The following is a 19,059-nucleotide window of genomic DNA, read 5'->3' on the forward strand; positions in this document are numbered from 1 at the left end:
ATAGTAAACTTAGGTGGCTTGCGGTGATTAAAAAATCATTATCATATTTACAATGAACTATAAAAACTAATTGGTACAGCTGCTCATATTTTGACATGGAGTCAATTCCATTGTATCTTCACGGTGGAAAAGCAGAGAAGTAATAAATTTTAAAATAACAGCATTGTAATTTTAATGTCATTTATTCTAGCATTTCCACTTTTCCCACCAAGCTTCATAATCATGTGCATATGATTTAAAGGCTGTTCGCATTGAAATTGATAAATTTGGGTCTACGATGTCTCAAATACTCATAGCTTTTGAAATTTTTGTCAAGGATTAAAAAGATCGTAAATAAAGAACCAACTTTTCAATGTATACCACACTACCTGTCAAAAATACAGCATATTATTTACATATTTAAGAAAAAACTTTTTGGAGGAAAATTTTACCGTCTATAATAGGTATCAGTTTCCAGTTTTTGAAAAAAATGACATTATTTTAACAGAAAATATAAAAGCGCATGTCACATAAAGAACAGGGTGACTTTCTAGGCGAAATCAAATTCTTTTTTTTTTTTGAGTACCAACATGGAAAGCTCTTTTCATCCGAAAATTTCTGTCTATTTTTCGGAAATTCTTTACCATTCTAATACTTTGAACAGCCAAATATAATACACTGCTATATAATATACTTAATATACTGCTGGGAAGTAACAAAGGATTCAAAATTAGCGAATGCATTTAAAGGAAGATCTCAAAAGAAGCTAACCTAAGAAATATTTCCCAATTTTCCTAGTAAAAAAAAGCTAACCTAAGAAATATTTCCCAATTTTCCTAGTAAAAAAAAGCTAACCTAAGAAATATTTCCCCAGTAGTGTATACTCGATGAAAATCTAAATTGGCCATAAATATTTGTTTTATCCACTGTAGTCATTTTAATAGAAAACTTACCAAAACAATAGATCGTACTGGTTTTTTGAACGTTAAAAATGTAGTTCAAAAAAGAAAATCAATTTAATTATATTTTGTTATAAAAAATTGTTTTCTTCTGCTCACAAAAAAGAGAAAAAAAACTTCAATAAAGAATATTCCTTAAATTTAATTTAAAAAACTTTATTTTTTTAATATTTATACGCATTTTATTTACAAAATATTAATAAATATTTCTGTCCTTTTTGATAAAAATCAAAAATAATTACAAAAAACTTTTATTTTTTTTACTTTATATATCAATTTTCTTATCTACAAATTTCATTTCTTTATATATAATTTTTATTATTAAAAAAATTGTTTTAGGTATATATATATATATTATTTTATTTATTGTACAAATTTTTTGGATTTATATATATCTTTTTTTTTTTGCAAATATATTTTATTTATTTACTTCTTAATAAATTTATTTCTTTTATATAAAAACTAAATTTTAACAGTGGAATGTTTCTGTGAATTTTAATAATTGATAAATGACTAAAGGAACTGCACTTAATATATGATAACCACTTGTTTTCAGTTTTTCACTACCTGCAAAGAAAAATATAAAGGAAAAATTACTTACTTAAAATGTTCATATTTCTGAGAAAATTTGTAAAATTGTTTGGTGTACTTACCACTGTAGTAGTCGCTTCCTGAAACAAATAAGCAAGTTTACTTAGCAAAAAAAAAAGTATTCTAATTTAAAGAAAATACGACAAGAAGGTGTTGACTTCACTAAAATGTAGCGTAAACGTTTAAAATTTTTGAAATGCTTTTTTGAAGAAGTCATTTTGAATTTCAATTAAAATGTTTTCTTATGCAAAAAGTAATTTTGATAGAAAACACAGGCTTTTAATCAAAAGTTCTAAATGTTAATCTGATATATATTAAAATGGTGAAAGTTTGGATGGATGTTTGTTATATTATAGTCTGGAAAAGGCTACTTTTTATCCCCATAAAATGTATGGTTCCCGTGTGATATATTTGTTTTAATTTTTCATAGTGTGGTAGTTTAGGTGTAAAAAAATGACATAGACTAATTTTTATCCAGAAAAATGCGTGGTCCCTCCTATGGGATAGCATACATGAACGGTGTTCTTTAAAGGGTTTTGTCTAAGTTCGTGAAGTAGATTTTTGGCGCATTTTTCTCGAGAAGGCTTGATTAATTTACACTGTAATGATAAAAAGTCTCAAAAAAAAGGTAAATGGGTGTTATAAGTTCGACCGCTATGTGTGTGTGTATCTGTCTGTGTGTCTGTTTGTGGCATCGTAGTGATTAAACGGTAGAACCGATTTTAATTTTTTTGGTTTTGGTTTTCGTTTGGTTTCGTAATTTAACGGAGAGTGTTCTTAGCTATGTTTCAAGTGCGAGTTTGGGGGTGCGTACCCGGAAAATTTGTCAGGGTTTTTTTTTTTAATTTTGTAAATTTCACTTGAGTTTTTTAATTTATATTTTCACAATTGAGAAATTTCTATCCCCAACAAGTTTTTATCCATACCAAAAAGTTTCTTGAAATTAGCGCATTGGATTAATTATGATCGAAATATGTTCAATTACTCTCGAAATAAAAATTAACGAATATTGTCTTTTTCTACTTAAATTTAATCATCCAAAATATAATTAATCGATAAGTTAGTTATTAGACGTAGTTGACCAAATGCTCGATTGTAGTTATACTAACATATTTATAGGTATATTTTCTTTTGTTTTTTTTTATAATGATAAATCACATTCTTTACCACTCGATCAAATATAGGTTAATGTGTGAAACTAAACTGCCAAAATATAAAACATTCATAACTACCCCCTTACATTATCCGCTTTTTATTTATGGTATTATAATTTACGTTGGAATATTTTATTATTCCTCTATATATTATACCTACTAACAAAAAATTTCTTGAAAGACTATGTTTCGGGAATCTTCAGGTGTTAATTTTAAATTTATTTGTTAATCAACGAAATTGGGGTTTGATCATTGCTGAGAGGGTTGAAATTGGAATAATATCTGTGACAGAATGAATAAAATATAGACAATGGCTGGAATTGCAAGTATTAAAAGGATGGAAAATTAGAATTAACTTGACCTAAAAAAAAGGACCTTTTACATGTGACACTCCGTTTGAAATTTCAATTTGCATCATTATCAAGTTAACCTTTATTTATTCTTCATAAAGGGGACAGAAAGAATCTTCGAATATTCACTTAAAAACTTTTTATGAAAAAGATAAAAACTTTAAATAAAAAGAATGCATTTTTAATTAATTTCATGGAACTATTAATTTCTGCAATCACTAGTGATTTCTTAATCATACAATATCTGTTATTTTTAATGTATCAATTTAAGCTTGCCAAAGTGGTCCTAGGTAAAATAAAAATTGTCATTGTTTTATAATAAACAGAAGGAACTTGTTGAAAAACTTATTGCCAAGTCTGTTACCAATTCTTATAACTAAAGATGACTTTGATCTTCACAGTTATACCTATACATGAGTAACATATTTTCTTTGCATATACGAAATAATTCTCTGTAAATGTGGCATAAAAACTTTTCAAATGGTTAGCTATAAACTAACAAAACCTATTCTTACTGTTTCTTCTCATCTGCCTTAAATCTTTGTGGTACTTTATGTCATTTTACGGTGATCTGATTCTATTATTTCAAACTAACCGAACAAACTACAATGTTAACTAAGACATGGAGATTGTGTGGCGTTCACATCAAATTTGTTTTCTTTCTTTGAATAAAAATATAATATCTATGCTACACATTACACTACACTAAGTCAGTGTATATTTCGTTTTGTAATGCTATTATCATTCTCCATAATTGGATTGTTGCATGAAAAATAACTAATTTTTTGTTTATTGTGTATATAACAAAAAAATGTTTTGTAAAAAAATTTAAATATGGACAAAAATTCAATTTTTATGTTTTTTTGTCGAACTTAAACAACAACTCTAAAAGCAGAAATTTACATGTTCATATTATTTTAAAAAACACGAGAAAATTTTCAAATTCAACTACTGAATCCATTTGTTTTAATAGAAAATAATCAGATTATTGAAGCATTTATTTGATTCAATGAACAGGCTACAACGTAGCTATACAGAATTCAAGTGAATTTTAGAAAAGTTAATAAATCCCGATGTAACAGAGTCGTATAGGGCACAAACAGTGTCAAAAATCTTTACCCATCCTTTGGGTATATACTGTATTAGATTACTAACATACTCTTATTTTATTACTAACATACTCAGGATATCCCTAATAGCTGGACCTACTAGAAGCTATGAATTTCTTTCGAATTCTAAGGAGAAAAGTCCTTTGACGTTCGTCTTTCAAACTAAATCTTTCAACTACTGAATTGAACATTTTCTTTTATCGTTTTCATTTACAAGAAATGATCGACAATAGTTTTAGGAAATAAAGCTTACTACAATATATCATTATTAGCTTACGACTATTTATTCGCGAATTTTTAATATTTACAGAAAACTTTACATTGAGAATTTTAAGATACCAAATTCAAACTTTATGTTTTAAAATATTGAACGTAAATTTCTTTTTTTCATAATAAACCAAAAACAAATATTTTCCAAAACTTTACTTACTGTACAAATTAAAGTTATTTTACTAATCGTCTAGCAATTCATAAAATTCACAACGATATTTAATGAAGCTTTAATCGTAACGTTGTATCTAACCTAAAGTCTATGGTAAAGTGATTTTTATCATTCTGTAAATAAAAGTTATTGCGATAACCGAAGTCAGAAATCATTTTTTACTCATTAATCTTGACTTTCTCTATCAAGAGTTGAAAATGCACATTACAAAGTTCCAAAACTAACCGAAGTTAATTGATTAAACAAAGAAATAATTACAAACGAACCTCGGTAGTTGATTATTTTTTGCAATAAATTTTTGATTTCCACACAATCATAGATAATATAATATATTCGTAAAGGTTTAAAAAAATATCACTGTATATCTTCACAATTATTCACAAAAATCAGCAAATTCATTTGCCACACATAAGATGTTGATTAATGGCACCCGCAGGGAGCTTAATTTGATTCAGTAAATATGTATGTATTTTCTAAGTGAAATGTCGAGAATGATTGTAGACATTAGACAATTACATGACTTGATGTAAACTAAAAGCTTGTATAGCATGAAGAATTTAAATCCAAGAGTATTTCCCAGGATACCATGAATGACTGTTAAAAGTTTTTACCGTATGCATCTGTTAAAAATAATCAGAAAATATTTCTCACCTGAGGTATATGTAAAAGGGAATCACATATAAAATAGTTTTGTAAAATAATTTTTATTTAAAAGAATACCAAGAATTGTTTTAACATTATAAAAAAAGATAGAAAAAAATCAGTTTGCATACTTTATTTATTTGTGTATTTGTCATTTAAGCTAAACTCCTGAATCGATTGTAAGCGATTCTTTTTACCTATAAAGGTTGAATTTAAGAAGTTTGTGCTAAAACTATTTTACAGAGTGACAAAAAGGGAAATATACAGGGTGGACGAAAGGAGTGTGTGATTTTAAATTTGTTTTTAGTGCAAGCTTTTATTTATCTTGCAATATGTATGTATTTACAAAACCAAGCGTGTTCAGGAGGATTCTTGCAACTCAATTTTGAAGCTGATATCTTTTATCTGAACAGATCGAGCTGAAATTTTGCATGCACATGAAAATCAAATGACAATGTATTTGTATGGTAAGCATTATGTGATTTTCCCATCGCTTCCACCATATTTAAAATACATATATTTTCTCTAGTTTTAAATTAAAAATTTTAATAAAAAATAATTTTGAAGGGACAAGCTTTTATTATACTAAAAAGTAGCAAATATAATATTTTTTGCCACACTCATAGACCACTGTTCGTAGAAGCCGGGTTTTATACTTTTTAGTGCAATAAAAGGATGTCCCTAAAAATGTACTTTTTATGAAGAATATTTTAAAAATATTTTTTTATAATTTAAAAATATATAAATATCATTTTAAGAAAATTGTACAAATTGAATTTTTATAGTAAATAAAGTAAATTGTAAATTGTAGTACCAAATAAAGTTAATCAAGTAGGTTATGTATAGTCAGGTCTAACTACATGCATTTTTATCTTTCGAAATTAACTGAAAGTGAGTATGAGTGAGAGAAGTGAGAGAAACTGTATCAGCATAATCTACCATCAATATTTCAAGCACTCCAAGAACGGAGTAAACAAAAAATTGAAAAAGAACTATTTATGAAGAATACGCCTGGATGGATGTGATATTACGGGAGTTCTTATTGGAACTCATTTAAATTTAGTTGTGTTCTAGAATGCTTTTTTATGATTTTTAGCAATAAAATTATTTTTCGTAGGTACTTGGATAAATTTTGTTATTTATTTTAAAAAAAATTTCTTAATTTACAACTGGTTTCGGATTTTTTAAAATCCTTTTTCAAGTATTCATTAAAAAATAAAATTTTAACTGGAGCCAACATACATGAAAAAATTATTTTATAAACTGAAATAAAATAAATTAAAAATAAATAAAAGAAAATTAAAAATAATTAATTTTTATTTTAAACTTTATTTAAAAAAATAATTCATGATATTAATAAAAATTTTAATTTTTAACAATGTTGTTAAAAATGCAATTTACTTAATTTAGTTAAAATACAATTTGTTATTCACTTGAAAATACATATATTTTCTTTTTTTATGTATTTGAAGACGATAAAACAAGGTTATAGAAAAATTGATTGGTTTTGCAGCGTTTTTAAAATCGCACACTCCCTTGCTTCATTCTGTACACAGATTCTATAATTTTGAAGCTAAAACAAAATGTTTATATTTTGAATCTGTAAAATAACGACAGAAACTTTAATCTATAAAAGGGAATGTTTGAAGATATCGAGATGCATTTGCTTTAGATGTCATTTAGATGTCAACCGCTAATTCAAACTGATGATGACTATATGGTAGTCGAAATACGCATTTTTAATGTACAAAAATTGATCTAGGAAATTGGGGCAAAATCGAAATCTATTTCGAAATATCCTAGAGTTCTCATTTACTATCTTTGATAATATTTATAAGTAGGTTTAATCTTAAAAGTTATGTATAATATACAATAGGTAGGTACTGCTGTGGGTTGTTTACCAAACTAAACTATGATTCGAAAAACGTAACATTTTTCATTTTGCTTTTAAAGGACAAAGAGATATAAACGTACATATAGCTCGCAAATACATAAATCATTCATTAAAATCGAAAAAAAAGGCTCGAAGCACAACAGAATAAATTAGGTTTTAGGCAGGAGTGGTCGAACAAAATTGAAAAATTATTTTCTGATTTGTATGCCATCATATTTCATCATATTTTTTAGTTCAATCAAATGTCATTTTTATTAAATACCTATATAAAGATTTTTATATCTTAAAAAAAGGTGAATTGCAAATCAATTAATTAAAATTTTTTTTTAAAATACCGATTTCAATTTATTTATAAATTAAGAGCCACTTTTTTTTTATTGAATCAATCAATCATTTTTCATTCATTGATATCTAGAAATACCTACGTCATATATATATAGAAATGTATAAATAAATAATTACTTAACGGATAACGTGAAATAAATGTGAATATAAACGGATACAAAATAAACAAACAGAGGCAGCTATTGAACTCTACACGAAGTCTCATTTGAACATTTAGATTAAAATATTGAATATGCCAAGAGTGGCTCTAACTATAGGTCTGAATTTTCTTAATCAGTGGTTCTATAACTTTTTGTCTCGAACTCTAGTACACATGGGGGAGGGAAGCCATGTAATAGCAGGGACAATTATTGTATACCTGGTCTACCTATGGTTTTTTTAATACTTGCATTTCACTGTTCTAGTCTAGTTATTTACTATTGTCGACCTCAATTTTCTTCTTATTGACTGACCTTATTTGACTAATTTATTTTCAGCTCCGTTTTTCAACGATTTCTTTCGTCTCGATATGACCCACTTTGGGAGATAGCCGTGACTATAATTTTGATTTGTTCAATATACTACTTAACTACACTTGTAGCTCAATCTCTATTACACTATTTCTATCCGCCATGATAAAAAATATGCTAAAAGATTGAAACGACAACGTATATGGCTAAGGTTTCACAAACGTCCATTTTACCATCCATTTCAAACATAATCCGTTGAAATTTTGAACAAAGCGCGGATACAGCCCTCAAAAAAGGTGATGGGCACGGCACAGTCACTCAGCCAAATATAGTATGCATTCCTACAAGGGAGATGTTTGCAAGATTTTGTGCAGTGTATAGTTCCACGGGGAAAAGATGCGGGGCCCGTGTTCCATGAAACACGACCAACACTGGTAGCTCAGTCACTGGTTGTATTATATATATAAAAAGAGACAAAGAGTCGAAAAATTAACAATTAATATTTTTATGCTTATATTAATAGATATATTCAAAGAATTTGACATAATGTCTTGCATAAAATTGCACGTTGAAAAAAAAACTTCTACTGTGTATATCTTTATTCGAAATATTAGATACTTCCTCTATTTTTTAATCGTACAAATAATGTACAAGTAAGAGTTCAAAGTCATCTACTAGGTCAGTTAGAATTCAACATTTTGGCAATCAGTAGAAACCCAGGCAACTTTTGCACTATTAATGCAGCTCAATTGGCAGGGTGAAATACCAACAAGTTTTCAATGGAAAATTAACAAATAAAAATGCTTGATTACATTTCGTTCTTCGAAAGGTCTTGTAATTTCACTCTTTAAATTCATGCCACATTTGGAATTTAACTCCATGTAGCTAATAATGATCTATGAATAAATACAACAAACATTACCTACCTTCTGGATAATAAACACGACTTGTTCTTTTTTTATAATTTGTATTTGGTATTGACATTTCACAGTCAAATACTGACGCTGATGTTAATTCTGTTTCACTAACCGTTGCTGTTACAGTTACATCATATCGTCCATCATTTCGTAATCGTGACGTTACCTCTGCATCGGGAATTGACTTTCTGCAACAAAATTACATATCACATGTCATTAATGATTTTATTTTAACACAAATACACATTTAGTTATATTATGGTATGTGGTGGATATATACAGTGTGATAATCACAGATTCTAATTTATTACATAAATAGACAGGCAACTCTACTGAACATGAAATGTTGTTCAAAAAGCCCCCTAGAGTAAGGCACTTCCAGTGAACTATTTGAAATATTAATCATTAAAAACTTTTATCCAACAGATTTATTCTTAGTGGACAAAAGCCTATTATATACACTTAAATAGTTGTGTATATTAGGTCCAATAATTGAACCTTGCGGTATTCCACAGATCTCATATAAATGCTGAATTTTTCTGAAAATTCTCTAAAACTGAGTTTGATTAAAATTAACGAACTGTATACTATTTATATAATGTATATTATATTTCTTTGTGTTTATGGTGCAGGAACTAAAACGTTAAAGGAACACATACATAAAACGATACGTTTGTAGTATATAGACCGTGAGCCCATAATAACAGTTCTATGATTCTTTCTGCCCCTTACTTAGATACTTTAGATATTATTTATAAGTTTGGTAATTGAGAAATATGAAGATTTAGGTGTGATTTGAGTCTAAAATTTATGGAAATCGAGTTTTTTTTATTTTCGACGATATATGTATACAAATCAAGTACAAGGTATTTGCAAATATCAAAAGAGCTTAAAATAGTATTGAAAATTGCATTTCAATCCTTCGAGATTTGCAAGTATCTTTTACCATAAAAGGCAGGTAAAAAACATCGTGTAAATCGAAAAATGAAATCGACAAACTAAATTTCCATAAATTTGACACTCGAGCCATGATCAAAATTTTATATTCTTTATAACCAAACTTACCTTCAACAGTCATTCATATAGCAGACAAAAACAATCATAGAAATTTTGCTTCATTTTGAATTCACGGTCTTATATGTGTATAGAGCAACAAATACATATATATGTCTCTTGATAATTTTGTGAAAATGTAGGGCACGTCAGAATGTTACTACGTATATGGTTCACATTACGGATAAATTTTCTTCTATATACACATTGAACTAAAAAAAAAAAATGAACATACTGATGTATGTATACATAGTTTGAAATTGTTCATTTTAAATTTAATTAAAGAATTTATTACAATTATTTCATTTATTAAAGTATTTAGATTATGCAGAAAATTTATTTACAGTCAAATCATCCATCTATGAGGTATTTACCAAACGGCGCCGTTCAACTAGCGACGTGAATGATATTCAGTCGTAACGTATAATACAACATTTAATGAACTTTCTGGCTGCTGATTAGGCCATTCATGAAATAATCGATTCAGCATTTGAAAAATAGTCTACTAAGTTCTATTTTATGTACAATTCTTATATCATCAATTTTCCCTGGAATTTTTTTTATGTCCAACGACCCACGATCCATTTTAAGTATGCTTACCAAAACCCTTCAATGTCGGCAAACATCACCGAAAAGTATATTTGACGACCTTGCCTTGATTTTCATGGAGCCTCGAATTTAAATTACGTGGGCATTTTTTCTTCTTGTAATCAAGAAGAATTAAGGGATAGACACTTTTAATTTTACAACTTTAATTAAATACATGAAAATAAACATAATTTTATGTTATAATCACCAATAATTTTTATAAACATTTCTATTCTTTAAAAAAAAAAAGAATAAGATAAGGATATATACAATTTTTTTTATTATTTCCCGGCTAGAAATCATTCCTAGAGTTTTTTGTTTGTTTTTTTTTTTTTGTTTTTGTTTTTTTTGTTTTGTTTTGTTTTTTTTTTTTTTTTTTGTTTAATATTATACTGCGTGTTTAACTATGGTCATATACGCAGTGTCAGTAGGTAATTTATTGTCAATTATTATTTATTGTTATTATTGATATAGTTTTCTTAAGATCTATAGCTGTAAATTATTCCTAGAGTTTGGTGTTATATTTATCTTGGCTTACAAATTAAGGTTACTCTGTTGGCATATTCAGATTTGTATGATGCATGCCTGCATTTGTCGTCATTGTCGAACAGTAAAAAAAATGTGTTATTTTATTTTTTCCAATGTCGTGTAAAAAAATTGATTCTAAAGAAAAGAATACGAATTTTAACATCTTTGTTATATTTTTTACACGATTTTATTTTTTATTTCTGATATAATAAATGTCTTCTATTGATCACATGTTATGGTTGGTTGTACCTCGAAAACACAATACGTCATACGTTCTACCTTCCTTACATATATCCAAAATATATATATATAGAATATAAATCCCAAATGATACTTTTGTATATTTGATATGATTATATAAGACGCTTACGACATGTTTTAAGTTTATTTATTAAAGTTGATCTAAGAAAGCAGGACGGCAGCTCTATATGGAATTCATTTTCATACGGTTTGTTGTGTAGGCATTAGTGATGTGCCAGATCAGGAAAATAATACAGATATGCGGATACCGACATGAACTTTGCTTCATGGCATCAAATTTCAATTGGATGGCCGCTCATAAACTAGCTTAGAATAAAATACGATATTTTAGAATAATGTTTTCGATATGCCTACCTATAGTATGCATATGAACTTAGCTCTTGACTTCTTCTAAAGAGGGAACTTTTTAAAATTATATACACTTTAAAACGAAGTGAAACACATGAAACTACTAATATCCATTGGTATGAAATTGGGTACATTCAAATGCTTATTTTATGTCATTTTTCTCTAAATATGAGGGCCTAAGAAGAAAATGCCTGGCTGGACTAAAGCGTAAAGTCTACATAATGCGAAAACGATACATGGCTTCACTGTTTCTAGTGAGAGTCATTGAATGTGTTAAAGATATTTTGTTTAACATAGCTGAGGCAGAATAACGCGTAGAAAATGTGAAAAATTTCTCCGTAAGTATAATTTTAAACTATGTAGTATTTTCTATGGGATTAAGGAGTCATTAGATTTCCCCGGGATTAAACCAATTATATACGCCCACTTGAAATCCAACATACATATGCTCGATGAAAATTCCAAAGTACAAGTTGGAAAGTTACATGCAAACCAGCCACGGTGATCTCAGAAATTAGTTTGTCAATAAATCTGATAACTTATATTAAATTTAAGCTAACCAATTTCCTTCTGCCCCGGAATCACTAGATCCACTGAAAATTGATAATTCATTCAATATATAATCCCATACTCTTTCTTTTTAGGAACCTTCTTTATATAATAGCAAAAGCAACATTAAAATCGGTTCTCACAAAGAAAAACAGTCGAGCTATTTTTTGTGGGTTAAAAAAGGTCCTTAAAGTATTCGTTAAAAAATAAACGGATGTGGATACGGAGTGCGAGTATTCGGTACATCACTAGACGATGTATATGAGTAATATTTTGTTCTATTTATTGTTATAATAATCGGTGTTTAAATATAATATCAAAATATTACATTTCATTGTTCTGATTTCCTGTCATTTATATGAACTTTAATATGGAAAGTGAAGGTTAGTTAAATTTTATTTTTAGAAAAAAATGAAAAGGAAAATGTATACGTCTTACAATACTTTATCTATCAAACATACAGAAGTTAGAAAGAGGTCATAAAGAAGTTGAATCAGTGATATGTGTGAAATATTCTGATATCCTGACTGTGGAAATCTAAAATATCGAAATAATAAAATGCAAGTTGAAAGTATGAATTTAGTTATATAATAATAATTAATACATTACATGTATCCATGTTATGTAAATACGTATTCCGATTAGCATGTAGTCATCATTAGTATGAATAAGCGTATCATAATTACTCTTATAAACAGTGTATGTTACTCGTTGCTAACTTTGCAAATTTTCGCAAATAAAATAAAAGCCGAAAGCGATTAGTGAAATTGAATTCATCATTTGCACAAACCTGGTAAATCCTGGTTTAAAAAAGAAGAAATTGATCTTAGAAAGAAGACATAACAGATCCAAGTTATAACACCAGGACCAGGACCTAATCAAATGATAGATACCGATTATATAATGACAATTCCTAAATGTACTTATATGCGGGAAAGTGTCTTTTTCTAGCACGGTGTTGAAATTTAAAAAACAGATACTACTGTGACCTTAAACCCAAAAATGACTATCAAGAAAAATGGTTAATTTGGCCTACAAAGCACTAAGCACAACGTTATTGTATTCGCAAAGTCCGTGGCTCTAGATAATTTTTTCTCGAAATGAGGCGAGGCGTGATGATGGGGGGTGACACTCATATTGTTACGGCTGGTTTTCGTAATTTATCGATGTAAGCCTTAAATTATGAATACACTGTGTCTAAAAGGAGAAAGAGGCTTTTTCTCGTACAAGTCCATTGAGAAACGTCATTATTTTAACGTTATACATCATCCCATGAAATCCTGTTGTTATAACTTGGATCATCCTGTATATCATATTCTTCTCAGACAACCCTGAATACATTTAAATTATAAAAATTTCTTCTTTTGAATATTTTATAAATTAAATAAAAATGATATTGATTGTCAAGGGATTGTAAAATACAATTTATTCAATCCTTACTTAAATGGAAGATAAAATTGGTGTTTGGTGGATACCGCCAACCAACCTCCGCCTAATATTTCTCAGCCTATATATTCTCTTTAGCCTTGTATGGAAGCTAGTTTATTCTCCAGTATTGTGCTTGTGGTCCGAGTGGCTGTTCTGGGGGTGTGAACTGTTAAGGTCTAATCATCCTTAATCTCAAGTGACAGAGACATCGTTTTCTTCACCTCTTCAGTAGGGCAGCTTCTCCAATTATCATGATGAATTGGTAAACAAAGTCATTCATTGTGAACTAAGGCAATGTGACCCGTTGTGATTTCAAAAAGTGGGTCAGTCTACCCCTGACCCCTATTCCATGAACCAATCGGAGCTTTTTAAGAACAGTAAGAGCTCTCGCCAACGTACTTTGTATCGGGAAGTTGTTAAGGAAAGAACTCTAAGAACTCATGGTAAGAACTGTACAAAGATAGAGAAAATAAAACATCGTTTCTTCACACCTACTGGCAGCTCATGCAATAATTGTTATGTACTGGTAGGTTCATATTTTGCTTATAGAGGGAGTTACGAGGCCTTTTAAAGTGAGGTAGGACTTCTGCTTCCATCAAATGATGGCTGTTCTTAAAATTTCTTCATTGAGAAGTAACCTCCAGTTTGTACAGGAAACTCCCAGATGACTAGTGATACTTGTGCCCGACAGCCAATACTTAGCAGTTTGCAATCACCAGTTACATTCTTTTCATAAATTACTTTGAAAAAATAATGTTACACATTCTATTTTTAGACGGTCTACAGAATCCACAAAGTGCTTCTGTTTTAATCCCAACAAAAATAAATTAAACCTCTTTTAAACGTATTTTATTGTAGTCTGTTAGTTTGTACATAGAGGTAGATAAAATCGTATGCTTATGTTGATAACATTATAGGGGATTTAAATTTTAATTTCTCAAATACATGTTTGACCTTTTTTTCAGCTTATAATTTTCTAAATGGACATATTTCTTGGCGGAAATAAGTTCATTAAGATTATGAGCTGAAAAAAGAAAAAACTTTATGCATCATATGCAATAGTATACATATAAAAATATTTGAACATTTGAGAAATGCTCAAGGTATAATATGCCATTGCAATTGTGAGTCTTTCCAGCTAAGAGATACTCTATCTAGTGTTCCAGAAAAAATACTTATTTGACATAAATAAATAATATTTTTCAATATTCGTTATTTGGTTTTTATGATTTAAATTTCATTGATTGTTCAAAATATATTTTGACACAAAACAGGTGTTTGATTATAAATTAAATAAATTAGATATAAACGATTTTACTTGACCAGAAGCACAAAAATGGTCAATATAAAATAACAGTTTACATTTCATTTTTCAATTCTGTAAAAAATTATTATATTTTAAGACTTGAGATGACGATTCGATGCATTTTTTGATTGAATTAAATTCACCGGATAAATATGTAGCCAGAGAGTCGCTCGTGTATTACTGACTCATTTCGTTCACGATGTTGGGGGAAAGGCGTTAGTGAATGCTTAATTTCGTTTCGCTTTTGACTAATTTGTAGTCAAAATAGGAATTTATAATACTAATGAAAGCATATCAAGAAGTTGGGAAGTATTGGAAATTTCATTTCGCTCATCGAGATTTTACTTTTGGTTAGATCAACTAATATAAATAATGCAGAGCTTAATTTGTCCATTTAAAAAGAATTCTCAGAATCTATGTCGAATTTAAGTCAATATTTCTCAAACACTGTGTAATTTAACAGTAAAAAGATGAATATTTTAATTCAAACAGAAATGCACATTTAAATTATAAAAGTTCAACTTAACTACAGAGTCAGGCACTTACGGAGTAAGAAATCTGTTAGTTCGTTTTTTACATGAAATATAAATACAAGAAATATTTGCCAATGATTAATACTTTATTTATTCAAGATTAAGCCATTGGGCTAAGAATAAAATAATATTCCGTGCAAATAATTTCCTCAGCTGCAAATTATACCCATTCTAACAAACCAATGTTCAGTTTAATGGTTTGAACCATTAAACTGTTGTTTAACCTGTTGTATTTGAGCATCACTTTAATTGCATCCTAGATATCATTATTCCTGGATGATTAGCATAATAATTGTACTTCACACACCGCAAAATATAGTATGATGGAAAATAATTTTTGGATAGAAACCCTTCCGTGTGTAAAAGAATGCGGAGAAAGGCTTGTGGTGTTTCGCCTTTACTCATCTCCCCCTTGTCCGTTTTCCCTAAAATGATAATTTTTGTACCCGTGTCAAAGGAAACACAAAGCACCGAGACGAGTACAGAAAAGCTTCATATCTGCATTATCGTGATTACTTGTAGTTCAGTAGCTTTTGTGACATATATAAAACATATCTTATTATTAACGATTAATTTCCCTTTTTTGTTGTAATCAACATGAAGATAATTGTTATGCCACTTTGATTTCAGCCACAACAATGGGATACTTGTAAAGTAAGGCGAGAATTGGAAAGTTTTACTTCGGGTAGCTTTGGCGAGTACTCTCGTTTCAGGTTTTACGGGTTTAATAATTTGATAAATTAAATATTTATTAAACATTTTGATACTTTAAATGATAAGTTTTCTATATTTTCCGACACCGAACGTATATTGACCCATTTCTTTCACCAGCAATATGATCACTCAATTTCTGAAATATTGAACTTCAAAAACATGTTACATAGAAAACAGGAAATCTTTGACTCAAGATATATTTGTTTGAACCAAGATTATTTTTACTTGAAATAAGAATTTAAAGGGAAGAAAAAAATTCTTGGTGCGAGAAAAAAACTTTTTTTTCTTGGTGTAATTAAATGTTCCTTGTCTTAAGCAGAGTTTCGTTCTCCTTTTAATATTATTAAGTTAAGAAAATCATTTTATCTAAAAATAAGCCTCACCCTATATTTACTGAATATGAAATAAACTTTCTACCTTCTATTACTACTTTTCCACCTTATTTCATTGTTTACTTTAATTAAATTCAACATGATATTCTGAAATAAAATAGCAGGGAATGAAAATGGAATACTGTGTTTAGGATTACGTAAATTAACTGTATATGATAAAGAATGTACTTCCGCCATTTAGTAAAATGAAAAAAAAGAGTATATTTCCTGAAAATTTAATTTCAACTTTCAAGTTTCTCATACAGTTAATATTTTTAATATTTTGCTGTAATTTTCTCGACTATTGTCGGGAATAAAAAGAAATAAAAATTTTTAATGCAAGGTAATTATATTAAAGCATACAAAATTTGGCATAGTTAAAGAATAATTTTAAAGGATTTATTTACCTCCCAAGAGACATTTAAGCTCTTCATTCATATACTATCGTAGTGCCTCTTAATGGAGAAGGCACACGAAAATATAAAAATGTGATCTTGGAAGGAATCAGCTAATAACTTTATGTAAAATACTAATATTATAGGTGAAGCTGCCGAAGGGTGTAGAATTTAGTAAATGTAATACTTTTGTGAAGTTTATTATAATTTTTAGTTAAACAACGCATGTTATATGCTAATTGAAGCCTAAAAAAATGAAAAATGACAAGTGACTACCATATGAATAGAGTTGGAATGATAACAATGAAAAGAAGAAGATCATTTACTAGATACATCCCTTAAAATTCAGTAGGTACATTCGAAAGGGAATGAAATTTCTCAACAAAGTAGATAAAGTTGGAAAATATATACAGAGAACCTACTGACAACATTAAAAGGTACAAAAATTGAAAATTTCCTGAAAAAAAAAAATCAATGAAAAACAAAAAATAGGCCACAAAAAATTATATTTTTGCACTGAAAAAAGGAAGTTTGAGCTTGTAAAAAAGACCAACGTGGAAATTCCTGCAAAACTGCCATTGGTTATATGAGAAGTATTGTTCACCTATCTTTCTCTAGCATTTCAACATGGTGTCACATATGACGAGCTTACAGAGTAATAACAAAAATGTAATTTGTAGAAACTGTTCATCTCATATATCTAGAGATTCTTACAATGCGGATGCTGCGATAATACTACAAATGATGATTATGATTATAATAACAATGATGATACTACAGGTTATGTAGAAGCTAGTTACACTTGTCCATAATGCACTAAATTACAGGAGTTGTTTTATTATTTAAATAGGTTCAGTATCATGTACTGAATGTAAATGCATATAATCCTTACAAATATAGGCAGGGGAAGTGCCTGCATTTTAAGGAAAAACTTTTTAGGCTATATCTCCATAACTGTCTACTTTGGAACACAAATGGTAATAACCTCTAATTATTGTAGATAATTAAATTACTTATCTTTTTTGTAAACTAATTTGTTTTTTCTATAACTAACCGTTTATGACTTATACGACTTTGACGATTTACTTATTGACTCTTTGACCGATATGTCTTCTAATATTTGTTTAAACAAGAAAATTCTAATAACTTAACTTTTAAATCAACAAATTTCCTAAAACTCTTACTTTAAATTTTTTTCTAAAATAAATATTTAAGAAGTTATAACGCGTTTAATGATGCAACCACCGAGTGCAAGAATAATAAGAAAGAAGTAAACATAACGTAATAATAAAAATGGAATATATATAAGAAAAATCTTAACGTTAGTAAAGCAGCGACCACCCCTTGAAAATTTTTTTAAGGTTAAAAAGAAAATTGACCAAAAAGATAGGAAATTTAATTATCTACAAAAAAGGTTATTACCATTTTTGGCTTAAAGCGCACGGATAGGCCGTAATGGTTTTTACTCAAAATGGCAGCACTTCCCCCTCTTTTACATTCACTATGTAATAAACCAATTTTTAGAAAAAAATTACTCCTGCAAATTTGTGCAAGAAAAAATTCTCAACTATCTGTAGATTTAAAAGTTAAGTTATTATCATTTTCTTTTTTAAACAAATACTAGCTGTTAAACCCGCTTCGCTGGGTTGTTTTTGCACATTTAAATATCAAAATTGTTAAATGAAAGACTTTTTTTTTATTTTCTCTGTGTGTACGGAACAGTAAGATTTTTTTGGCCGATCCCAATATTATGTCTACACTCTCTGTGTGTACGGAAAAGTAAGGGAAAGATCGGTAGAAACCCATGGAACATTCCAGAATATTCGAGAAAGTTCTAGAAAATTCGATAGAAATCCATAGAACATTCCAGAATGTTCGAGAAAATTCTAGAAAATTCGATAGAAATCCATAGAACATTCCAGAATGTTCGAGAAAATTCTGGAAAATTCGACAGAAACCCATGGAACATTCCAGATTGTTCGAGAAAGTTTGATAAAATTCAATAAAATCCATACAACATTCGAGAAATCCATAGGACATAGAAAATTCGATAGAAATCCATAGGACATTCCAGAATGTTCGAGAAAATTCTAGAAAATTCGATAGAAATCCATGGAACATTCCAGAATTTTCGAGAAAAATCGAAAGACATTT

The 19,059-nt window shown here is 28.7% G+C and overlaps 1 protein-coding gene across 1 annotated transcript in view; it reads right to left on the minus strand.

Annotated features, from left to right (window-relative positions):
* Positions 1-1,399: 1,399 nt before the first annotated feature.
* LOC123302133 overlaps positions 1,400-19,059 on the minus strand; it is a 221,488-nt gene continuing 203,828 nt past the window's right edge. Inside the window, exons 4-6 of the mRNA XM_044884939.1 lie at positions 8,841-9,019; positions 1,592-1,609; positions 1,400-1,505 (exon numbers count right to left, since the gene is read on the minus strand). Of these exons, the coding sequence (XP_044740874.1) occupies positions 1,408-1,505; positions 1,592-1,609; positions 8,841-9,019 (295 nt within the window). The 3' untranslated portion in view covers positions 1,400-1,407. The remainder of the gene's footprint in view (positions 1,506-1,591; positions 1,610-8,840; positions 9,020-19,059) is intronic.

Source organism: Chrysoperla carnea, chromosome 1, assembly GCF_905475395.1.
Source record: "Chrysoperla carnea chromosome 1, inChrCarn1.1, whole genome shotgun sequence".
Taxonomy (NCBI): Eukaryota; Metazoa; Arthropoda; class Insecta; order Neuroptera; family Chrysopidae; genus Chrysoperla; species Chrysoperla carnea.